We start from the raw sequence: 26,350 nt of genomic DNA, 5'->3' as shown, positions 1-26,350 counted from the left end.
ATTACCCATTACTGCAGAAGATGAACTAGAATGGGAAAGAGAAACTGAGGACTGCTTTGTAGCCTGCATCAATCAGTGTGCTAAAAATTTGGATGAGAATGCATGGATTGAATCTGTGCAAAAGGATAAGTTGCTAGTGGAGGTGATGCATTTGGTAAAGTCTGGTTGGCCCAAAGAGAAAAATGTGTTACCTGAGCTGCAACCTTATTGGAAGGTGTCTGATGAGTTGTCTATTGAAGGAGGAAAATTGGTAAGGAGTGATAAGCTCATTCCGCCTGAGTGTTTTAGAACAAATTTAGTCCAGGCTCATTCTGGTCCTTTGGGTGTGACCATTACTAAAAGGAAGTTGAGATCTGACTTCTGGTGGCCTAGAATGGATAAAGAGATAGAAGAATATGTCAGAAATTGTATAAGATGCTCTATGAGTGATAAAGGTTTAGTCACAGATAGTAGTTCTGATTCTTATGTGCCTTCACCAGACAGGGCTTGGCAGAAAATTGGTTTAGATTTTTTAGGTCCATATCATATTTTACCATCAGACATGAGGTATTTTGTAGTCATGGCTGACCATCTGTCGAGATGGGTTAAAGTGGAATCTGTAAAGTTTCCAACTACCCAAAGTGTTATCAATTGTTTAAAAAAGGTTTTCATCCGTGAAGGCTTTCCAGAACAGATTTTGACTGATAATGGAGTGCAATTTGTTTCCTTTCCACAGAAATACTTACATTTCTTAACAAATGTGGCATTAAACACATTAGAACTCCACTGTATCATCCACAAAGCAATGGAATGGTAGAACGATTTAACCGTGTTCTAGTAGATTGTATTCAAGCTGCATATAGGAGCAATGTGTCAGTGGATCAAGCTATTAAAGATCTGATTTGGTCCTATCGCACCACACCACCCGTGGCCACTGGCAAGAGTCCATTTGAACTTATGAGAGGTAGAATTGCAGCAAAAGAGCTTTGTCCTTTTTGGATGATCAAGTTGTTTCATGATGGGAGTTATTTGAAAGAAACCTGGCGTACTGCTAAAAACAATTCAGATTATGAGAGATAGAAGAGGGTGAGTGAAATGAGAGATAGTTGTAGAAAGTTGCATGTGGGATATTGGGTGAAAGTGAAAAGTACAATATTAGTTAGGAAAGGTTTGTCTAAATTTAAGGATCCCCAACAAATTCATGACATTAGCAGGAATGCTGCTAAGCTTTCTGATGGTACTTGGTGGAATATCACACGGTTAGCTCTGGATCCCAGAATGTAGATACAGAGAAATTTTAATCAACCTATTTGTGATAGCCCTAGAAAGAGCAATCAACCCGTTGATGATAACTCTACTAGTGATAGAAAAGGTGATAAGAGAGGTGTGAGAGTTAGTTATAAACCTACACAATTTCAAGATTAATTCATGTATTGATACTCTTGGAAAAAATTTTATTTTAACAATGTTATGTAAATAATGTTATGTAAATATGTTATGACATGTATTAAGTTTTTAGTTTTCCTTTGTATTTGGTTCTTTTGTTGTTTCTTATTAATGTTAAAGTTTAGTCTTAAGAGGGGGAGAGGTGTTATGATGTGGCTTAGAATGTCTGGGATGTCACATGGAACCTGGTGACATCGCACAGACACAAGAGCGTCAGATGTTCATTAGGGTTTCCAGCGTAGGCTGTGTTTGTGCTCTGTGCCCTTTGTTTCGATATCTCATACTTTGATCTTCAATATAAATAAACCTTCTACTGGAGAGAAACTACAGATGAGTCCTTTCACCACTGTAGGGGGAGAGGCCAAACCAGTGTCTGAAGACGTGTCTAACCCACTGGCATCCGACGGCACTGTCCTGACCGGCTCCTGATCCAACAATGGATCCATCGGGCCCGACTAGCACCAAGGGTGGTATTCTATTTACCCATAGGTACCTCACCTTTGGAATATCGGCAGGCTTCAGACCAGATCTCACCAGTGCTCCCATGCTTCGTTTGACCCAAAAGTGACGAAGAAGAGCCACATATAAATACCACCTCTGCATACTGATGTCTTGACACTTACCACAGCCTCAAATGCAGAGCACAAAGCAAGTATTGGTACCCGTGTTCAGACCTCTAATTTCAGAATGAGGAGGCGGGAGGGCAGTGAGCTATCTGCGGTTCTTACAGTATCTACTAGAAAGAGGGCAATGGAAGGTAAGTTACTTGTTCTTCTGAATGATACTTCTAACTGTAGATTACTCACCTTTGGAACAAATACCAAATTAGTACCTCCCAAAGGAGAGTCTGTGCCGTGGGCTCAGACCAAGTAATCTTGCAGAACTGAACAAGCAAAATGCCCTTCCCATAAGACCTAGCTGGCAAGGCAGTTGAATTGATGCTCACATCACATTCAGGCTGATATCCAGAATATGCACTTCATGCACAAACGCACTGATGGCAGCCTAGGAACTAGTGGAATGGGCTCTCATGCTCTCTGGAGGTTGCTTTTTGGTAAATGATAACAGATCTTAATGTAAAGGACTACTCACTTCGACCAAGTCCTTTTCTGCATGCCTTGCTTTTTTTGCCTCAGAAAACCCCACAAAAAGCTGATCATCCACTCAATGTTCTTTGATGAAACTGATGAAGAAGCTTAAAGCTCTTTTGGTGTCCTACTGATGGAGCTTCTCATCCTCTTTTTAGGGACTAAGGCTGGGCAAACAATACTGGGAGAGAGATGGGTTGCTCATAATGAAAAGGATGTCAGCTACAAAAACAACAAGGTGATGGATGGAATGCTTGACATAATCTCAGTAACTGGCAATCATTTAGGGCTGCATTCCAGTCCATTCTTTTTCGTCCATCATACCTCTCTAGACAGAAGCGCCCTTAAGCAAATCAGTACTGACCCTGCTCCTTGTGGCAATAGTCCATTCCAAACTGCTTGGCAAGACCTCCTTCAGAAGAGACCAAAAATAACCCCACATTGGTTTCACCTCACTTTAAGGATTGCCAGTTTGGTGTAGCTTGAGTCCTATGGCACAGTAAGGATGGACCTGTGTCTGGGTATATCTGTCAAACTAAGGGTGTCAACTGCAACAAAAACAAGGTAAAAGACGGACTGTTTCAATCAATCTCAGCCACTGCATTATTCCAATCCATAGTTTATCACCTACCATGCAACTCTAGTCAAGATCCCACCTTATGCCAATCAGTGCCATCCCTGTGCACCACTTGAACAGTTCGTCCTGAACTGCTAGAAGGATACCTGGCAGTTAGCATACCATCAACAATCTCAGGTGGTAGATTAAAAGCAGTAAAATGCTACTGCTCAATCTCCATGTGTGGCGATATAGTTTGCACAAGTCTGGGTGCAGAACTCTGTCCTAATGCTGTGATATAAGATCCTTCCGAAGCAGTAACCTGATCGGTGGACAGATGCTCTTGCCCAGAAGATCCGGGTTCCAAATTCTCATGGCACAATCCGGAGCCACAGGATGACTTGGGCGAAATTGGCAACTTCAGTGACTGACCTCAAGGCTAGGCTGGCTTAAGAGAACTAATGTTTCCCAAATGCCTCAATCCATTTAAACTCCTTATTAAGGAGTGTTGTGGGCAAAGAATTTTTATTCACTTTAGTCGTGGAATTTTGGACCACCACACTCTCAAGAGTAGGATGCTGTGTAATAAAATCAGGATTTCCAAGGACTGATCTGTGGGGTCTGGCCACCTGCCTGTTTACTATCAGGCAAGAACAAGGTTTAGAAAAGTGCCTATACGAGTATCAGTTAGTACTTCGTTGAAAGGCAGCAAGGGCTCAGAAGAAGCCAGCCCAGTATTTAGAACTTCAGTAAGCACATTTGTTTTAACCTCAGCAGAAGTAAGAAGTAGATCCAGGACCTCTGTAGCAAGGAGGATGACTACAGCAAAGGAAGCACTCTCTTCCACAGACGACCAAAGGGAGAAATCAACCCTACTTCAGGGGAATTGTCAAGCACACTGGTCTCCTGAAAATCCATGTATAGACGGTAATCATTCTGAAATCAACATGCACAAACGTACAAAGGAGGAGTGACAGTACCGGCTCCTCCGACACAAATAGTGCAGTCTCGCCCTGGCCAACCTTAATATGGTCAGAATCATGTTTCACCACCACAATGCAACCGCCAAATGTGATTACTTTGTGGCATCACAAGTCACTTAGCAGAATATGACTGATTTTCCTTACCTAATCCTAGAAGTGGCCGTAGGATGCGAGACTTAATATCACTCAGAGTGCAGTATAACCTCCTCTCTGTGGATGCCAATTCGTGCAGGCTGCCAATGTACCCCATCATGTTCTTATCCACCAAGGCTACACACTTGTGTCCACCTGCAGCCACGCTGCTGATATACCCAAGCTGTAGAGAGAACAAAATTCACAAGGTATACATAAGGTATAAGGTTCTTCAAGAACAAAAAAACTAAGCATAGGCTTCAGTTAAACAATGTATCACATGCATGGCAAGCAACTAGAAACATGAATTTCTAATGTAGGAAAGGACAGAAAAGGAAGAACTTATTACAAGCAGGACATGCACAATTCAATTCAGGTAATGTTATTTTTGTTTGAGTTTACACAGAAATAAATAGAATTTTAATGACTGGGTGTAGTACAGTAAAATATTCCACAAATGTAGTTGTGGCATCATTGTTGAGAACAGAGTACTTGAAACACAAATGGGAAAGTGGTAGACATTCTCAAACTAACAGTGGGGCCATCTATACCCGAGAACTAGTGCAAACAGCAGAACAGATTATTTTAGGTATGGTTTTGGCACTAGAAAGTTGCATTTTTCACAAGCGGGGTCTACAAGTGGGTTGTTGGTGGTGACTATGCAAAACATAAACATTCAGTAGAAATACCTACAACTCAGCTCAAAATAATGCAGTCATGCATTACTATGCCTTTTTACATCATTGAATAAAACATGCTCAAAACAACCAATATGTGATGTAATTTTACGTGTGCGGCTGTGGGTTTCATTTTCCACAACTTACATCAAAACCTTGTGCTAGCAAGAGAAGAGATACATTAAAACGTCATTTGGAAAAGACACAAGTTGAGACATGTTCTTTAGAGTAGAGCTGTAGGAAACTGATTCTGAGCAATCAAAATTGTGAACACCAAGGGTGTTTATTCTTCAATACTGCCAAGTGCTACAAAATTCAATCACTTCAAGAAGCAATCGCTGATTGTGGGTTAAGAAAACCCTGGGTATATGACTGGCCACTCACAGCAGAGGAAGAAAACACATTTTGTAAGTTCCTCAGGTACTGAGCTTTCCCAACCACCAAAGTAGTCTTGTTAGCTAATCACCCATGACCCACTCTATATATTATATGCCTTTCAGTATCAGATTACTTGTAATTCGTGAATGTTCATCTGAAGTAACCTGTTCTATGAAGCCCAGTGGCTGTGGACTTGTAGTGGTTCTGTGGTGTTTTTGCAAACATATTCTGAAGACTCCAATACAATGGACACTTTCTGAGGAAAAGTAACACAAATCATGATGATGTCCACAGATTTATCATGACCTTTTTGCAGACTGGTTGTCCTCCTCCTGGTTTCATTGCACTGTCAGTTGGAAAGGGGTCTTGTGCATCCTCAGCTGGGCACAAAGGACCCCCGAGCCAGAAGTGTCAAAACATCCAACAAATCCAACAAACATTGGACATACAATGCTATGGTAGTGGAGAACGCTCTGAGGTGATGTGATGACCTGTGGGGATGATGTGCTGGGGAAGGGTAATGTTTAACACCATCTAAGCCGAGGGCCAAAGGGCAATGCATAATTGTTGTTCATCCTATGAATTAGATCTGGAGCCTGCTGCAGTGGCGTGTATCCTATGGTGCTGAACTGGGGACAGCTAAAACCTTTGTGACCAGTCGTGTTTCAGTTCTTGCAAGCTACATCTGTCAACTAATGTTCTTGCATAATCAGGGGTGATGGTCCATCTTACCCGCTTCACTGGCAGAAAGTCGAGATGACAGGCTGGCACAATGTTTCCTTCAAGTTAACATGCTTATGCTGTCATTCCACAGCATATTAAACAGCTGAAACCTGCATCCATGCTCATCATTTCCCACACCTCAGGTGGGATCAGTGATAATGGAAAAGTGCTTTCTTTTAAGAGGCATTATTCTACGGCTACTGTCTTTCCAAAGATGGAGTAGGAACAAGCAACTGGCACATGATCCTGATGAACAGCTTTGCTATCAGTTGTGCCAAGTTTGTTGCTGACTGCTCAAAACTAACTGTCTAGTAATGGTGATGGTGGCATACTTTTGCATGTAGTGGCACAAATGTGATGGCAACAGCCTTCCGTTTTTGACTTTATGAGCATTACGAGCCATGATGTAAAATATCCCAAGGTATGCAATGTCCAATTTTGGTCCCCAGGAAAGGTAGGGCCTCTGATAAAAATCAAATGAGAGCGCCTGACACAAAGATCAAGGGTTAATGAAATGAAAAAAAAAGTCTCTGTGACACTTCCAAGAGGACATGGAGGACCCTCAACAGGGTCCCCAGTGTTAGGCTGTGAAGGAAGGTGAAGGACACTCCATTGTTCATTTATGTATTTACTTTAACGTTTTTTAACATTGAAACATGTACATTATAATACCTTTACAGCACTAGACTGTGTGACAAGTGAGGAAGGAAGGTCTTGTGTGGCCTCATGCACAGGGAGTGGTGCCATCTCTGAGGAAGGGAAGAGGTCCCATCATTTGGAATGTCATGGAGTCCTTGAAACAGCTTCACAGTGGTTGATCAAACAAAACATGTTTAAATAAAAGGCTACGTCCTTCCCTTTTGCTTCTCTGCTCAAATACTAAGCTGGAGAACCTTTTCTTTCTTTGCTGCTATGCACTGCTTCAGTCCTTTTGTAGTACTTAGAAGTATGTACCATCTATGTTTCAGAAAACGTAATTGGAATACGTGTATGAGATGTATGAGAAAAACAAAGTAGGTTAAGAGATGTCTAGTAGGTACCTGAGGATGCAGTAGCCTGGAGAAAATTCTGAGGAAAAAAAACTTGACAAGTGGAGAGTCATAGGCATCAATCTGTATGGTGTGACCCAACACATAGTGGAGGGGCACTGCAAAAAGGCCTCTAGTTATAGTTTATTTTGTAGGTTATATGATCTTCAGGTACATAGATGCCATACAAAAGAAAAATATAAGTTATTTAGAAAAGTGAGAAGAGCGGTCTACAGAGTGGCAGAGCCTGAGGTCAACAGAGCCAAGTACAAAGATGTACATAAATGCGAAGAAGGAAAACCAAAAGCAATTTCCTGTCCAGTGTTACCATTTAGGCAGTTGACAGACCTGACAGGCTGGAGCGAACAGAATAACAGACAACAGATTAGTAGATTTCAGGGGAGTTTAATAAAATATCTACTTGTCCATGGGAAAGGTTGTTTCTTAAATCTACCTGTCCTGTAAAAATATCTACCTGTCCCTTTGGTGCCACGTAGTTGGTTACTAGTTATGGCACAAATCTCACTATGTAAGAGCTCTGATAACAGCCTCTCTGATTATGCCAGGGCTACTACTATAGTAGGGCTTGAATACTTGCAATTTCAATCCCTTCTGTAGCAATGCCCTTATTTTGTCACCTTTCCGCAATTGTACATACTGGGGCTGGAGGAAGCCGTAAGTAATAGTTCCAGGAGTGGAATGGCTTTGAGTCTGCAAACCCACTAACTTGAATGTTTTAAGGATTTTCACCTGCTCTTCTCTAATCTTTTCTAATAATGAGAAAGGTTGGAAATTTACTCCTGACCATGGTAGAAATATAAGTTCTTCCGGGGTTGGGGAAAAAAGTAGTTGGAGGGAAAGTGAACTTGTAAACGCTCAATAGATTTTCACATGAACAAATCTACACATGCATATTTGCTCATGCTAAAATACAGTTCACAAATGGTTTCTAGGAGTACGATTTCCTGGTCTACTTCTGTAAGTTCCTGTGAATTCTCGAAAGCCACTAATTCAAAGACATATACCATAGGTGCACTTTTGTCACTTTTTTCCATAATCAGGTCCCTAATGAAATTTAGCGTTAACAAAGACATTTTGTTTTTATTAAACTTCTATTTCTCTCTCTATCGATTGTCTGTCTTTACTGTGAGTGATCACATCCAGCTCTTCCACAAAGAGCATATTAACACACAAAGTAGCTTTGTTCAATGCAGGTACTACTATGGCAATCAGTGGCATAACGAAACTGGAGGGGGCCCCCTGAAAAGAGCATGGAGGACTCCCCTCCAAACTCACGCAGTGCAGGTGCTGTGCTGTGCTGAAAGGAGCCCCTGGAGGGGTACCCTCGCACTGCAAAGGCTGTGGGCCTTTGTTATGCCACTGGTGGTAATGTGTGTTTTTTGAGACCCAAACCTTTTTTTTGCTTTTTGCCGGGTGTTTGTTACAATGGTGATGGTCTGGTAGTTCCCACAACAATAAAGTGTTACAAAAGCCAAGTCAAAACAAGACACGTCTTGACGAAACCAAAAGACTCACAACAAATGTCGAATCTTGTTGAAAATGGTTACACTGATTTTCCATTAGGAATATTTTTTGGAAATATTAGCATGCATCAACACGTTTTACTAAATGACGCTTCAAAGAAATAGCACCTAAAATTTCATAGTAGGTAAAAGTTTTTTTTCCCTACTTGCACTTTTTTCGGAACATTTTATTTTGAAAGCAAACAATCATCACTCTTGCTTACAAACGTCTGCAAACATTTGCATCTAATCAGAGAGCATTCTGGGACTATTATAGTTAGCCTCATATTGTTAAACTTTTCAAACGTGTGTACACTTTAAAAAATGTTCTTTTTTTTTTTTTACTGGAACCATTGTCAGTATTGGCGTGTGACCTTAACCCTTTAAGTGCGGTGGCCGACGCCCACACTACCTCCCTGGTGCGGGTCACGACCGGTGGCCGACACCAGGGAGGGGGGTAAGAAAATCCTCGTGTGCGATGCACCCGAGGATTTATTTTTTTATTTCCCACTACCCAGGAGACACGGAAGCTTTTCCGTGTCTTCCCCCGCCCCCTACCCGCCCTATTGTTTCGTCAGCGCGCTGTGAGGCGCGCTGACGTCACATTGTTGTTTTCCCCATCAGAGCAGGAAGCGGCCGCTTCCTGCTCCGATGGGGAAAACGGCCTTTTTTTTTTTTTTAAAGAAACTAAATAATTTGACAGGGGGGGGGGTCGCCCGTTGGCAGGGCGACCCCCTGTGGAGGCAATACTTTTTTTTTGTAGTTTAGGGTTTCCCTGGGCGCCATTTTGGCCCCCAAGGAAACCATACAACTACTGAAAAAATATAGATATATATACATATATATATATATATATAGATCTATATATAGATCTATCTATAGATAAATCCATGTAGATAGATATATCTATATAGATATATATATATAGATCACTTTTGTCAATGCATGTGTGGTTTACCTGGGGGCTGCGGTCGGCCCCCAGGAATACCAGATCCACATATCATATATATAATTTGCCACCAGTTGTCTTGTAGTTGCAGCTTGCGTCTTCAAAGCAATGCACATACTTCATCTGACGCATTTCAACTGTAGCTTTTAGGCAGCAATAAAAAAAGTCAAGTAAGGCTTGTGATTATGTTTCTGCTACAAAAGGATCAGACTTTTCTCTAGTGGCAGTTTTAGTGCCATAGAGAAGCGCCGAAGGTTTATATGCCTACAGCAAAGAGCAAATCTGTATTTTATGTAAATAGCTGAGTACATTAGTAAAGTGTGCCATTTCCTACGCTATAATACAAATGAAATCTACGCGCGGGATGGGTGGCGGCTATGGAGAGATGAAAGGCACTTTTGCTGGAGGGTAATGAGGGAATCCGAGAAGGAGGACATGGGAGTGGGAGCACTAATAATTATTGTTGGACTGGGCGCAGGAGGTGCTAAAGACTGTGACGAATGGTATGTGACAAGGTTTTTTTTAGTGTTTTGAAAGAACGTGCTGATTGAGGAACGAAGCGCAGGTAAGGTGGCCCCTACTGTTGCACATATCACACACACACCAACAATTTTGTGACTGTCTACGTAGGCTAGTGTTTTAGAGCAACAGTTTAGCTAATAGCAGAGATGGGATCTTGATGGATGACTGCTGCTGACGCTGTCACTCGGGTTATAGTGGACAGCTCTGACATAGGATCAGAGACTGAGACAGCAGATACTGAGACAGCATCTGAGGTATAGGACAATGGCGCAGACTCTGGGAGTGATTCTTCAGTCGGAGAAGTCCCATTGGATAACTCCTCTTTATTTAAATTATGAGGGAGGTGCTGGGGACAGTCCTGCTGTCCCTTCCCAAGCACAGTCTGTGCAACGGGGCAATAGTGGGTTAGTCCAACCCAGGGAGCCGGTAAATGCGGCGGCAAGCACAGAGAGAGAGTGCTCTCTTGGAAGCTCCCAAATTTAGTTCGGCACCAAATTCCACCGCCCAAATCGTATTATGGAGACATCAGAATTATCCATTACAAAACAAACTGGTTTTGTAAGGCAGGCACCTATCTTTTTAGTCCTGAGTTCGGTCGCCATATAGGGAAACATACTAAACCCAAACATTTCTGGAAGCTAGACATCTGGGGGGGTGGGGGGGAGTCCACAGAGGTGTGACTTGTGCGGATTCCCCAAAGTTTTCTTACCCAGAATACCCTGCAAAACTGAAATGATGAATACAAACTCAATTTTTCTTGCATTTCTGTCACACAAACTACAGGAATATGCTGGGATCCACAAAATCCCTACCACCTAGTGATTCCTCACCTGTCCTGATAAAAACACTACCCCACTTGAGTGCCTATACCTAGTGCCTGCGTCAGGAATGGATCACTCCAGGGTCAACAGTTGCCTCATGTAAGGACCAACATTCACCGTTGTGTGATCTATTCCTATCGCGGGCACTAGGCCTACCCACGCAAGTGAGGTACCATTTTTATCGGGAGACTTGGGGGAAAGCTGGGTGGAAGGAAATTTGTGGCTCCTCTCAGATTCCAGAACTTTCTGTCACCGTAATGTGAGGAAAAAGTGCTTTTTTGGCCACATTTTGAAGTTTGCAAAGGATTCTGGGTAACAGAACATGGTGAGAGCCCCACATGTCAGCCCATCCTGGATTTCCCTAGATGTCTAGTTTTCAAACATGCGCAGGTTTGGTAGGTTTACCTAGGTGCCGGATGAGCTAGAGGCCGAAACCCACAGCTAGACACTTTGCAAAAAACAGCTCTATTTTCTTTGGGAAAATGTGATGTGTCCACGTTGTGTTTTGGGGCATTTCCTGTCGCAGGCGCTAGGCCTACCCACACAAGTGAGGTACCATTTTTATCGGGAGACTTGGGGGAACGCTGGGTGGAAGGAAATTTGTGGCTTCTCTCAGATTCCAGAACATTCTGTCAACGTAATGCAAGGAAAAAGTGTTATTTTGGTCACATTTTGAGGTTTGCAAAGGATACTGGGTAACAGAACATGGTGAGAGCCTCACAAGTCAGCCCATCCTGGATTCCCCTAGATGTCTATTTTTAAAAAATGCACAGGTTTGGTAGGTTTCCCTAGGTGCCGGCTGAGCTAGAGACCAAAATCCACAGCTAGGCATTTTGCAAAAAACGGCTCTGGTTTCTTTAGGAAAATGCGATGTGTCCACATTGTGTTTTGTGGCATTTCCTGTCGCAGGCGCTAGGCCTACCCACACAAGTGAGGTACCATTTTTATCAGGATACTTGGGGGAACGCTGGGTGGAAGGACATTTGTGACTCCTCTCAGATTCCAGAACTTTCTGTCACCGTAATGAGAGGAAAAAGTGTTTTTTTGGCCACATTTTGAGGTTTGCAAAGGATTCTGGGTAACAGAACCTGGTGAGAGCCCCACAAGTCAGCCCATCCTAGATTCCACTAGGTGTCTAGTTTTCAAAAATGTGCAGGTTTGGTAGGTTTCCCTAGGTGCCGACTGAGCTAGAGGCCATAATCTACAGCTAGGCACTTTGCAAAAAAACACGTCAGATTTCAGTGTAAAAATGAAATGTGTCCATATTGCCTTTCCTGTCGCGAGCATTAGGCCTACCCACGCAAGTGAGGTACCATTTTTATCGGGAGACTTGGGGGAAACACAGAATAGCACAACAAGTCAACTTGTCTATCTCTAAATTTTTTCCTTCCAAATGTAAGACAGTGTGTAAAAAAGACATCTATTTGAGAAATGGCCTGTAATGCACATGCTAGTATGGGCACCCCGGAATTCAGAGATGTGCAAATAACCACTGCTTCTCAACACCTTATCTTGTGGCCATTTTGGAAATACAAAGGTTTTTTTGATACCAATGTTTCACTCTTTCTATTTCAGCAAATGAATTGCTGTATACCCGGGATAGAATGAAAACCCATTGCAAGGTGCAGCTCATATATAGGCTCTGGGTACCTAGGGATCTTGATGAACCTACAAGCCCTATATATCCCCGCAACCGGAAGAGTCCAGCACATGTAACGGTATATTGCTTTAAAAAAATCTGACATTGCAGGAAAAAGTTACAGAGTAAAACGTGGAGAAAAATGGCTGGTTTTTTTTAGCTCAATTTCAATATTTTTTTATTTCAGCTGTTCGTTTCTGTAGGAAAACCTTGTAGGATCTACACAAATGACCCCTTGCTGAATTCAGAATTTTGTCTACTTTTCAGAAATGCTTAGCTTTCTGGGATCCAGTATTGGTTTCACACCCATTCCTGTCACTAACTGGAAGGAGGCTGAAAGCACCAAAAATAGTAAAAATGAAGTATGTCCAAGTAAAATGCCAAAATTGTGTTGAAAAATGTGGTTTTCTGATTCAACTCTGCCTGTTCCTAAAAGATGGGAAGATGGTGATTTTAGCACCGCAAACCCTTTGTTGGTGCCATTTTCAGGGGAAAAAACCACAAGCCTTCTTCGCCAGACCTTTTTTCAATTTTTTTCTAATTTATTGGTCTCCACCAGGGGAACCCAGAAACTCTGGGTATCTTTAGAATCCCTAGGATGTTGGAAAAAAAGGATGCAAATTTGGCATGGATAACTTATGTGGACAAAAGTTATGAAGGCCTAAGCGCAAACTACCCCAAATAGCCAAAAAAAGGGCTCAGCACAGGGGGGGGAAAGGCCCAGCAGCTAAGAGGTTAGAATGTTTCTTTACAGCACTCACCCTAAAAATAAAGGATTTTCATTGATGAAACATAAATACAAGTTTTAACAGCATTGACATATGGACACATATATTACCACAACTGTGGACAGTTCCCATCTCTGTAAACTGGAAGCCAAAGCGTTTGTGCTGCAGGTGGTTAAACAGTGGCAAATTGAAGCATCAAAAGCAAAGCAGAAGAACAACAAAGGCACATGTTTTGAGAGGGTCTCAAAAAATGCAGAAAAATGTATTGCATTTTCCTGCTGTACATTATGTCCATAGCAAGGAGAATACGTTTTTTGGGGGATAGGGGAGGCAAAGGAGACAAAAGGCCCTATAAGAAATTGGGTTATTAGTTGAAGTGGGGTGAGAGCCCTACTCAAGTAATAAACACAATCCATGTCAAGGTGAACCACAAAAGTAATTAAATAAACCTGTGCTTAACCATCTGGTAGTCTGGCACAAAAGCAGTCAGTGGCAAGGCAGTTTCAGAAGTCAGAGAGGGGATGGGCACTGCACTCAGCCTATCATTTAAAGCTCAGGAAGGGCTGAGTACAACCTCCCAGGCCATCCCGGACCCTGCTCCACACCCAAGGCCCTTTTGTTCCCATGTCTAGAAGGAATACACTGTACAGTATAGGAGAACCATTCACAGTCATGTGACCATGGACATTGGCAGACAGGCACATTTGGTTTGGGCAGGAAAACACCAACCTTCTAAAAGTGCCATTTTCAGAATAGCAACTTAAAATCTGACTTTACCATCAAAAAGGATTTCTTACAGAGGGCCAGGTCCAACAAGGACCACTACCAACAAAAAATGCTAATAGATCTTGGGGATAGATGAATGAAGTTTTTCTTCAGGCACATGGAAGAATCGAAGATGCTTCCTGTGTTCTCTGCCTCCCACTAGTTGAAACAGCTTAATCACATGACTACCCCCCAACTGCTCCCCAGCTCCCGAAGGCACCCCAGCAGACCCTGTCCACATCAGTGGTACCGCTCTACTGCTTATCTCAGGCCTTCTAGCAGTGTTAAGCTGCAACTTCAACCTATGCCGCAACCTTTATTATGCTGGGCTACACTTACACCAAACTTCACTCCACACCAGGGCTTACAACCAGACAACACATTTATTCATACCACCAGAGCAAACATCAAGACCCTCACCTTCCTCATTAGAACAAACTCAACCCATCCACACCTACTCATCCTCATAAAGATACACTCTTAAGTGGCTCCTTGGTACTTCCATGAACATCCTTGATGTTCTCATCCTTATAGGCTACAACATCCAACAAACTGACCACACCCAAGTCCTGGTGTCATCCATAAATCATTGTTGCTCTGCACTCTAAATGTCCCGGCAAAGCCCACATCATTCTTCTCCTGTCATTTCATTGTATCGCCTTCTCATACAGCCTCCTCCCACCTGAACTAAAGAAACCCTGGACCCAAAAATAATTTTACAGTGGAAATGACAGATCTCATCACTTCTCCCGCCATTCAACACACTCACTACACAGTCCATGGGGAGTTAAACTGCCTAACGATTCTAGCATAAAGGTGATGAAAGAGTGCCTTTGCACATTCTTCAACACTCTGAACACCAAGCAGCACATCAAAAAACCCTTTCCCTCTAAAGTGAACACTCTTCATCTCATTCTGGCTGCCTCACTATTAATTGACTAAAAGATCCCAGTCCTGCTGGACTGGAGAGATAATTTCTCTGTCTAGCCTCTATCCTCCATTCCGCACCAAGGCATCAGAGGCAACTGTTAAAACACCCATTCCATTCCTAGAAAGATCTCACCCTGGACATCTTCGAAGAAGAACTTGTCAACCTTTCAAACTCCCTCCTGCCCGTATCACATATCAACATAGTGCTATGCACTACTGCTCTGAAACCCTATTTAGAATGTACTTAACCATAAAAACATCACCCTACACACATAAACCTTCAGCACTGTAGTACTCTAAAAAACTCTCTAGGAACAACCACACCATATGCAGATAACGAAAAAAACAAAGATGAACAAGTGACCTCCATTGCCTCACACAACTCAACGCACTCTGCTTGTCAAGTAGATCACTTTATTGTCATCACCAAAACATCTTCTACAAGACTACTATCCTCAAGGCAGCCAAGAGAAACAGAACAATAGTCAAGGCTGTCATGAACTACATTGATCAGTCTCCAGCCCCTACTACCCCTCAAACAACTAATAGAAATCAATTTGCACAGTGAGGAGGATGTGTGAGTCGGTAAGAAATCTGCAGCTAGATATAGTGGCTACCAAATAAGGCGTTACCAAAGGTAAGTAACTTGTTCATCTGATAGCGACTTCTAGCTGCAGATTCCTTACCTTTGAAAAGATACCCAAGTAATACCATCCCCTGAGGTGAGTCTGCAAACCAACTTCAAATGAAAAAGTCCTACAGGACCGAATGGGCAAAGTGCCCAACCCTACGGACCTGACTGTCAAGACAGTAATGTTTAGTAAACGTGTGCAAAGAGGCCCACATTGCTGCCTGCCAAATGTCCAGGACTGGAACAACTCTGGGTGGAGACGTCATTCATGATCCGCTAGTCATCTTTGGCTGAGTTTGTCTGCTCTGGCATTCACAGAGTCTGCCAGATGTTTAAACACCAGGGATATGCCCTGCTATTTCCAGCCATGGCCAGAGGCGCAGAGCCTCTTGACAAAGGGTCCACAACCCCACTCCCACCTGTTTGTTGCAGTACTACATGACATTAGTGTTGTCTGTGAACACCTGCACTAGAGGGCAGAAAGGATTTCAATGCCAGTCAGATCACCTGGAGCTCTAGCAGACTGATGTGGAGTCTGAATTCCGCCAGAGACCAGAGTCCTCTGACCTCCACCTCTCCCAGATGGCCGCCCCATTCCAGGAGTGATGCATATCTCACTACTGTCATATCTGGTTGGGGAAGGGAAAGAGATTTGCCCCTGACCCAATCGCAGTTCATTAGCCAACACTGCAGATTTCTGCAGTTCCCTCTGAGATTTGGATCATGTCGAAGAGATTTCCCTGATGCTGCGTCAACTGACACATCAGGTCCTACTGCAGAGCCCGCACATGCCATCTGGCATGTATCACCAGCAGGATGCAGGAGGCCATGAGTCCCATCAGCCTCTGAGTTAGTCTTGCCAAAATCCAGGCTTGAGGTTGGAACATTTAGAAAGCCATAGGAACAAACCTCCTACATGCCTTTCTGAAAAAGGTGCTACCCGACAGTCACAGTGAAGTTGTCACCAGACTGATATTTAATAATAGAAAGATGGAAAAGAAAGGAAACCCTTCCTCATCCATGCTCTAGGAGCTTGAACAAATTCTGGACAACATCAGAACAGCTCCTACAAGTCAGAAAACAGTTGACAACCCACCTCAGCAAAGAACACTGCCTACAGAGACAACAGAAGTCTGCATAACCTGCTTCCCCTAATTCATCCTGTATAGTTCCGTAAGGATATGCCCTCTGTTGCTCCCCAGATAGTTTGGACCTATACACATACTATAGATATGGACTCAACAATAAACTCCTTAATTTCCATCTAGGTGAACCTGTGCCAGTGTTCCTTTGGTAGCTGCCTCTGCTTCAGTGTCCACCTCCCTGTGTATGCAATCCCATGCCAGTATCCCATTAACTATATCAATCTCCCTACATTTTCTTATCTTGGTATCAGTGGGCCACATTCCTGCTTTCAGTGTACCTGCTTGCGTTTGGTTAAGTGTAACTGTCCCTATGTCAGCATCTGTGTTAATTGCCAAGGACAGTGCCTACCTGCCATTTTGTATCCAGGTGTCAGTGTATCAAGTTAATTGCCTAAGCATCAGTGTCCAAGTGTTAGTATCCAGTGTTGGTATCTTAGTATGAATGTCACCATAACAGTGTCCCTGAGTCAAACTGCCAGTGCCAGTATGTTTATGTCAGTGTTCTTTTGTCCAAATCAGTGTCAGTTTCTCCAAGTCAGTGTCATTTTAGTGTCACCATATTAGTCACCATCAGGTATCCAGGTGTTTATGTCTCACTGGCATTGTCCTTGTGTCAGTGATGACGCTGCAGTTTCAGTGCCACCATGCGATTACTATCATTCCCGATTTGGTTTTGTTGATTCTATGTCAATGTTCAAGTGACATTATCAATGTCTGAACTTCCTTTGCCCTATTGTCTTAATAGTAATAGTAATATCTAATTGTCAACTTTGCTTTCCTGGGTCCATGTTGCAATCACTGTCTTGTGGTCATGTCACTGTCTGGGTGACAGCTGGAGTGTCACTAAGTCACTGTTCCAGTGTCAGTGTTCATAAGATAGAGGACTGGTGTCAGTATCTCAGTATTAGTGTCCTCATCTCAAGGCTCCTTTGGCAATGTTGCTTTTCTCAGTGCAGTTCCCAATATGCAGTTTCCAGAGTTAGATAATATTTGCTTATGTTGATTTGTAGAGTGTGCTAATCACCCATGAGCAGGAGTGTATGAATGTGGTCCCTGCTTAAGTTATTCGAAGAGCCAAGTCTCTCACTTCTTGAGGAACTCAGTAAGTGAGTTGGATGCTCTGATGTGTTGTGGGAGGTCTTTCCATGTTTTGGGTTCGATGTAGGAGAACGAGCGACCTCCGTGTCTGCTTTTGTGAATATAGGGAGTGAGTGTGAGTCAGGCTGAGTGTAGGTGTCTGGCAGGCTGTTGAAAGTGTAGGGGCTGTTCAGGTATGCTGGTACAGTGTTGTGCAAGGCTTTGTAGGTGTTTGTGAGGAGTTTGAATTGTCTGTGTTTGTGTCTTCTGTTCCGTGCAGTCATTTGAAGATCTTTCGTAGCATGCACAGGATGTAGAAGTGGGCAGTGCTCACTGCACTGACTTGTGCCCTCGTATGGAGCTTTTCATTCAGGGTGATCCCCAGGTTTCTGGCATGGTCAGAGGGAGTTGTGTCAGACCAAGCTCAGTCAGCCACTAGGTGGGGTCCTATTGGGAGGTCTGGTTTCGAAAGAACAGTACTTCAGTCTTGTCAGAGCTGAGCTTCAAGCAGTTGTCTCTCATCCATTTTGATACCATGGTCATGCAGTTGGTGAAGTTGGTTCTGGTGGTGGTCTTGTCCGTCCGGGATAAGATATGTTGGGTGGCGTCAGCGTAGGAGACAATGCTGATGCTTTGGGACTGGATTGCGTTGGCGAGTGGTGTCATGTAGATGTTAGACAGTGTAGGGCTGTGGGACAATTCCTGAGGGACTACGCAGATCAGGTTCTTGGTCCCAGAAGTAAAGGGTGGCAGTCTGACTCTTTGGGTTCTTCCCGTGAGGAAGGACCAAATCCAGTTGAGTGCAGGTCCTTGGGTGCCAATCTTGTGGAGTCTTCTTATGAGGTTTTGTGGGAGACTGTGTCGAATACTGCAAGGAGGTTGAGCATGATGAGGGCTGCTCTCTGTCCTTGGTCCAGTATGGTCCAGATGCTGTTAGTGACTCTATTGATGCTGTGCTTTCTGAATCCTGATTGAGTTGTCTAGTAGGTGGTGTAGTTCGAGGTGGGTAGTGTGTTGCTTCTTGATGGCCTTCTCTATCACTTTGGCTAGGTGGGTGAGGAGGAAGACTGGATGGACGTTACTCAGTTGGTTTGGGTCGGCCGACAGTTTCTTGAGATGGGTGTTAGCTGCACGCTTCCAGTTTTCAAGGAATGTGGCGGATGTGATGAAGAGGTTGATGATGTGGGTGAGGTTGGTATTGATGGTGCTGCTCACAGATTATAGAAGTGGTGGGGGCATGGATATGTTGGGGCCACTGAATAGATGGACTTCATGATTATCGTGGTGACTTCTCAGGTGAGAGTTTCTCATGTGGTCATGTGGCCATCTTGGTCGGTGAAGAGCAGTTTGGCGATGAGATCGCTAGGGCTTGGTTGGTGTGCAAAGCTGCTTCAGATGCTTGCGATTTTGTTGTGGAAGATGTTTCATAGGCAGCCGCAGGGGCCTTCAGGGGGATGATGCTGTTGACGGAGGGCGGGGCATAGTGAAATCCTTGACTATCGAGAAGCTGCTGGCACTCTCTTTAGTGCCTTCAGCTAGCAATCTTTTCATGGTGTATCTCAGTTGCTGGTGGTAATGCCTGAGTACAACCTTGTAGGTAGTGGTTTTGTGATCAGCTCTTCTTGTTCTATTTAGCTGTTTACAGTGCCATTTAGAGTCTCAAAGATCCTCTGTGAAATAGCTGGCTTGCTTGTTTGTTCTTTTTTGCTTGTTGGGTTTGATGAATGGGGCTCAGGACATACTCAAGATAGAGCTATAAATACTATAAGTGTGTAACTTTGTTAAAAACAGTGACAGCCCTAGTTTGCAGACAACAATAATTTTGGTAACCCATAAAAAATGCCTCCACTGACAATTAATTTTATAGGATGAATGCAGTAAAAAATTTATAAAAATCACATCACGGTTATTAAAGAGAGATTTCAGCATAAAAAGATGAGAATTTAAAAGACCCTTGTATACAAGCGAAGAGTTGGATTGTGACTGCATTTACATAGCTCTTTTTGCCCTCAACAAGGTATTACAATCTTTTGGAAGATGTGCAGCATGCATTTATTATATTATTGTATGCACTATCACTATTTTACTACCATCTTCTGATCTCCAACCCAAATCCAATTTGGTAGCTGACTAAAAACTGTGAAACACAGTTTTATTGCAGTTTAATACATATTTGTTTTATATCACTGTACTGGTCTTGCATTTAAGCTGCAGGCCCCTGTACTTTTTTCACAGATGAACTACAATTAGAAACTAGCTATGCATTTCATTTGAACGTACAGTATCCTGATCTTCCAAACTTGCCTGAGGTCAAAAGCATTTGGAGAGGCAAAACAAAAATACACGCTGGCTCAGTGCTTCTGCTGGGCCCCCTCTTAGCTATGACCCTGCTGTACAGTACACCTACCTATTACAAACTACATGGGTGTCATTAATTTCAAACATCAACAAAACAATTTGCCCTGCCCATATGAGTAAAGTAAGGGTGCACAATGTCATACTGCAGTCTAAAAGTGACTGTATGCAATACCTTTAATAAAAAAGATGACAAGTAAAGGTAGCAAAGCAATTTCATCATTGAACATGGGACACGCTAAAAACTAGGTGTTTGAAATACCATACATGAAAAGGTATTGGACAACTATTAAATCTTCAAATAATAAGCAACAGATATATGACGTAGCGGACTAGAAAATCAACAAGAAAGCCGGTGTTTTTAAACCTAAGGTAAATGCATTTCTGTGCAGGTATATTATTGGTGGGCCTCCATTGCTGATTCGAATATTACACAGATCGGACCCCTAGACTGTGCTGCTCATGAAGGGGACAAGAACTTACTTTTCGGGCCTAGTGAATGATGACAATAATGATTTGAGGTTTCTAAAGGACTCAGTGGCTCCACAGGGCAGCCCAGCATAACCAGGACCACTCAAGAAGTAGCACACAAACAATCTACTGATGGGGACATCTAGCAGCCAAAAACTGTGGTTCTGGTAGACAAGCATGTTAGAATGGAAAATTCTCCAATGGTGACAAATGGGCACCCCTGCCCACAATGCCCCAGCTCCATGGATGAACAAGTTATGCTTCCTGATAGAGACTCTATCTAGCCGCAGATTCCACACCTTTTGAATATTCCCCAGCCATCAGACTGAATCAGGAAACTTTTCAGTGAATAATCAGCAGCTAGTTAGAGTCTCTTGCCAGAAAGAGCATTACCGAATGTAAGTAACTTGTTCTTCTGAGGGGACATCTAGCTGCAGGTTCCTCACCTGCTGAATAGATACCTAAGCAGTACCTATTAGTAGGTGGGTGTGTGGATTGGCTCAAACCATAAAGTTCTGCAGGACTTAGTGAACCAGACTTTCCAGACAATAATGCTTCATGAAAATATGACAGGACATGCTTGGCAAATGTCCAGGACAGGGACTATGCATGAAAATGCAGTGCTAGTAGCTTTGAGCTTGGTAGAATGAGCGCTCAGCCAGCCAGGAGGCTGCTTTTTGGCCAATTCATGGCAGAGCCTAATGTAATGCACAATCAATGAGAGATGGTGCTCTTCTGTACAGCCTTGCCTTTTTTCTCTCAACAGAACTGCACAGAGAGCACACTCTATTTTCTTTGGTACATTCAATATAACATTCTCAAACTTTCTTAGGGTCCAAATGGTGGAGTCTCTTCTTCTCGGTCGTGAGACGGAGCATAGAGCGCTGGCAAGTTGTTGTTTTAAACTATGTGAAATTATGTCACAATTTTAGGCAAGAAGAATAAGTGTCTGAAAAATAAGCTTGTTAGGGAAAAATGTGGTGTACGGCAGGCTGACACAGAGAGCTTGAAGCTCACTCACACGCTGCGCTAACGAGGAATACTATCTTAAGGGTGAGAAGCCACAAGGGACAGCTGTGAAGCAGCTTAAATGGATTGCACATAGGATATAAGAGGACTAGGTTAAGTTTCCACTGTGGCACAACAAAAGGATAAAGAAGAAACAAATGTTGTAAACATTTCAAATAGCACATAACAACTGGAGACTAAAACAAGGAGTGCTGGTCCAGCAACTGTAAAAAAGCCAAAAGAACTGAAAGGTACACTTTACCTTTTCCCAGAGCAAAGTGTTGCCAGGCTAGGGACAAAATAAACCAGAAAACATTTGATAAATTTTCCCAGAGGAAGCTGCTCAATCTCCAAGTTAGAAGGTGCAGAGTGCGAAGACACTGGTCAGGAGCCAGCAACTGTGAAAGCAGGTTCTACTGGAGGGGCAGCCTGATCAGAGGACAGGTTCTCATGTAAGGCGTTCTGGATAACATATCCTCCCTGCTCACTACAGAGCCACTAGGATGATTTGGGTCCAGTTGGTCTTGATCTTCTTGAGAACTCTGCGCAGGAGTTGCATCAGCGGAAAGGCATACAGGAGTTCCAAGTTCTACTCAAGGGCGGAACATGTCTTACACCAAGAGACACTTTGGATACTCCAATGTGAATAAGAGCTGACATTGTCAGTTCCAAGAGTCATGAGTCCATTGAGCTGAAGTTCTCCCCATTAGCAGAAGAGAAGATGTGCCACCTCCAGATGTATATGCCACTCGTGATCCACTAGATGCTGACAGCTGCGATTGTCCGCTGTGGCATTCAATGATCCTGCCAGCTGGTTCAACACCAGGGAAATTCCACGCTGGTTCATATATTTTCAGAGGTGAAGGACATCCTGGCACAGGTCTGTGACCCCACCCTCCCTTGTTTGTTGCAGTACCACAAGGTGGTTGTGTGGTCTGTGTCCACATGTACCAGCCTCCTCTTTATGGGCAAAAGTAAGGCTTTCCATGTCCAACAGATGGCTCTTAGATCTAGAAAGCTGATACGGAGCCAGGACACTGCCAGAGACCAGAGGCCTCTGATATTCACCTCTCCCAGATGGCCACCTCTAACCTTGAAGCAATGCATCGGTCACCACTGTCAGCGCTGGGTGAGAAAAGGGTTTGTGCTTCCAGGAACCACCAGATCTTTTGCAGTCTCCTTTGAAATCTGGGCATGGATGGAGAGGTCACCTTGATGTTGGGTGCACTGAGACTTCAGATTCCACTACAAAGTCTACATATGCCACCTGGCGTGCCTGACCAGCAAAATGCAGGAGGCCATCTGTCCCAGCAGCCTCAGAATCGACCTCACTGAAATACAGCATAGAGGTAGAAAGTTTTGGTTCATTGCCTGGGATCGCCTTTCAAGGAAAAAAAAAAAATCACAAAACTGAACATGTTCAGAAAGGTTCCAATGACGTTATTTTAACAACTGGGGCTGCTCTATGTGCCCTTTAGCCTAGTAACGTTTCATTTTATTCTTTTAGAAAATATCACATTCGAGGTGATGATTTATTTTCCTTTATCTCGCTGTCCTTTCGCTTAGGAAAGAATTTTAATTTCTTAGGCACAACGTTCTTTCACTCTGTGCTTTATTCAAGGTTGCAACAAAATAGGTTTGCCGGCACAAGTGGTACACTGCATCTCAAACATTTCACAGAAACATAACATATTTTTACATGGTTACACTTTTCTCAGAACACTAGTTGTTTTATTATAAAAACATCTCTATGTCCCCTGGATGTTAGAGGGAGGTTCCAGCCAGATGACCACTTCCGCACGCTGTCTGACTTCACTACATCTGCTCACTGAGACTACCAGCTCCCAAGCCTATATGCGGAGGGTGTCACAATAGATGACAGGCTCCTTCACTACTGTCATACTCAGGTATGGGGGAGGATGTCTTCCCAGAGGGTCCTGAAGGGCAGATTAGGGCTTATCCTGCTGTGCTTTAACATAGAACATTAGTGGCGTAGGTAGGAATCACACATCTTGTATATTGACAGTATGGTGGGACTTTTCTTGTGTTTCACTTTTCTTGTCACAATTCTGCTTTTAGTATGTTTTATCATCCTAATGATTGCAGTTCATGTCATTTTATCGAGGACACAACTGATTCAATACATTTTTATGAACCATTCCCTGTTTCTGTTTGTCTTTGCATGTGTGAGGCAAATGTAAGTGAAGAGAGAAGGATGAGATCTGATCCACCAAAATTTCCCTGAGAAATCACAATATCATGTGCCCAGTTACCACAGATCACTCTTTCTATTTGGCATATGTGAGGCACTGCTAGCTGGCCGGAAACCAATTAGGTCAACAGTTGTCACATGGTGTGGGATCAAACTCAGTTGCCCACAATTCAGGTGATGCTGCCACCCAAGTCCAGTAGCCTCATTGGTACAATGAGAGTCAATGCAACACGGGGGCATCTGAGAAGGAGTCAGGTGTGATTTTGACACGCTGATAGTGCAAAAGGTGACAGGAGGTTTGCCATAGTTTGGAGGTGGCTGACAGCCTGGAGTGAGATCGTTTTCAAAAGTAAGTCCTCAAGGAAGCAGAAGACTTGGACCCCTGACATCCGAAGGTGGGATGCCAATATCGCCTTCAAATATTTTGAATACCCAAGGGGCACTGGTGAAACCAAAGGGGAGCACCTTGAACTGGAAATGCTCCTGCTCCACCACAAACCACAGAAAGTGCTGATAGGCCTTCAGGACGAGTATATGGAAATAGGCATCCCACAGGTCCAACGCCACTATCCAGTCTCCTGGGTTGAGTGCAGACAAGACTTGGGCCAGTGTGAGCATTTTATCTTGAAAAAGAAGTAGTTGAGAGGACACAGGCCTAAAATAGGATGAAGGCCTCCATCATTGTTGGGCACCAGAAAATTGGGGGAATAACAACCATACCCTACTTCTGGAGCAGGTACCCTCTGGAAAACCCCTTAGGGCCAAAAGGGCTTGCACCTTCAGCCACAAAACTGACAGATGGTCCTCTGTCAGTCTTTAGCAGACAGTGGATGGAAAGTGTGCGGGTGTAGGAAGGAAGGGTAGGGCATACCCCTTCCAAACAATTTGTAGGATCCATATGTCAGATGTTATGGCTTGTCAAACTGGCAAGAACTGTCAGATCCTTCCTCTGTGTTCCAGTAAGGGCATGCTAAAGGGGTTTGGTAGGTGGGGCTACATGGGGGCAGTAGACTGGGAAGCTTGTTGACCTTGCCTCAAAACTGCTGCCCACCTTGTTGAGGTTGGAATGACTGACAGTAAGTGACACATCTGCTGAAGTTACAAAATGAGTGATAGGGCTGATGCAGGCGGTAACTTGGGGCAGATAAGCTCAAGGAGTGTGCATTGGTTCGACTCTAATTAAACTGTTCTAGATAGAAACTTGCCCCAAACAGGCAGGTTCATTCAAAGAGCATGTTTATAAGGGATGAATGGACATCACCTGAAAAACGTTTGGCTTTAACTAAGCATGGCAGCGAATGGCGACATAAGTGCTAAAGGCCCGCACAATGGAGTTGGTGGTGTCCAAGCCACAAATTGGCCGCATCACAGCGATCTTGTATAGCCTGGACAAGGACAGGTTGGAGATTTTCACGAATGCCCAGGAGGAGTTCAGCCACCAACTACAAAAGGACATTGGAATAGCGACCCAAGGAAGCAGCTGTCATTCACAGATCTAAAAGCCAAGCTGCTGGATGATAAGACTGTATTTCCAAATGCCTCCACCCTTTTTGACTCCCTTTCAGGGAATTAGTTGGAAACATGCTTAAGTTTGTCTTGCTTGCTGACGCCTGCCCCACCAACCTTTCAGGGAAGGGTTCTGAGACAAAAACTTAGGGTTGTTTGGACAGGGCAATGGCCTCTTGCGATTTGGCTGTTTACCGGGGTCCCAGATCAAGGTTTGCCCCAAGACTCCAACAAGATATCTGTAAGTGCCTAATTGAAAGCGAAGAGGGTCTCAGTGGATGTTTGTCCCGGCTCGAGGACTTCAGTCAAGACATTGGTTTTGACCTCCAAGGTGGGGAGATGGAGGTCAAGGACTTACGCTGCCCTAGGCATTACACTGACTTAGTGGCAGATTCAGTGGGGTGAGAGGAGTCCTGAATCAGTGGAGATATCAACACCACTAACTTCTTGGAGGCCATCATACCAATTCACTTCACTGTAAGGCTGTCCAATCTCATCAGCTGTGTTGTAATCTTTGTTTGAATCAGTGCCAAACAGATAATGCAGGGTATGTGTTCTCCCATGTGGAGGCAGCAGGTCAACTTGAGGAAGTGGTGCCTCAACAGTGGCCAGGCCCGGCGTTGGTCAAGGTCGCACTGGTGTTTTGACTCAGCATCAGCAGCAGGTACCTCATCTTCTGGCAACGTTGAGTCGGCATTGGCGTCGAAGTTCTGGGAACCAGTGTGATCCAAAGTTCCAGAGGTGGAGTTGGAACTGGAGCCAAAGGCGGCCTCAGGATGGTCAAGGAGGATCTAAATGGCACAGAGAGCAAACCCGTTGGTGGTATTGCAGATGGGGGGCCTCTAGGCTTTGTGAGGCACAAAGGAGAACCAGAAGGAGTCGGAAAGAAACAAAGAGTTGGAGTATAGTCTTGCTGAACTCTGCGATCCGTTTTGGAGTGATAGGTGGCCCCGGAAATACAGGTTGTGCCATAACAAGTTACAGGATAGGATCTGACGTCAGTCAATTTTGGGAACAAGACTGAGTTGTATGGTGCCGCCTGTGCTTTCTCAGGAGAATGTGAGTGTCGAGATGGTGC

At 43.8% G+C, this 26,350-nt stretch overlaps 1 protein-coding gene across 3 annotated transcripts in view; it reads right to left on the bottom strand.

The window, feature by feature from the left end:
* The window catches only part of ALS2 (alsin Rho guanine nucleotide exchange factor ALS2), an 895,474-nt gene that overhangs the window by 551,617 nt on the left and 317,507 nt on the right, over nucleotides 1–26,350 (bottom strand). For all 3 annotated transcript variants that reach the window (XM_069226056.1, XM_069226055.1, XM_069226057.1), the window contains one exon: nucleotides 4,197–4,368. In XM_069226056.1, coding sequence (XP_069082157.1) covers nucleotides 4,197–4,368 — 172 coding nt within the window. The remainder of the gene's footprint in view (nucleotides 1–4,196; nucleotides 4,369–26,350) is intronic.

The sequence above is a fragment of the Pleurodeles waltl genome, chromosome 3_1 (genome assembly GCF_031143425.1).
Source record: "Pleurodeles waltl isolate 20211129_DDA chromosome 3_1, aPleWal1.hap1.20221129, whole genome shotgun sequence".
NCBI lineage: Eukaryota > Metazoa > Chordata > Amphibia > Caudata > Salamandridae > Pleurodeles > Pleurodeles waltl.
Note: the sequence above shows the minus strand (reverse complement) of the source record. Positions and strands in the feature narration are given on the sequence as shown.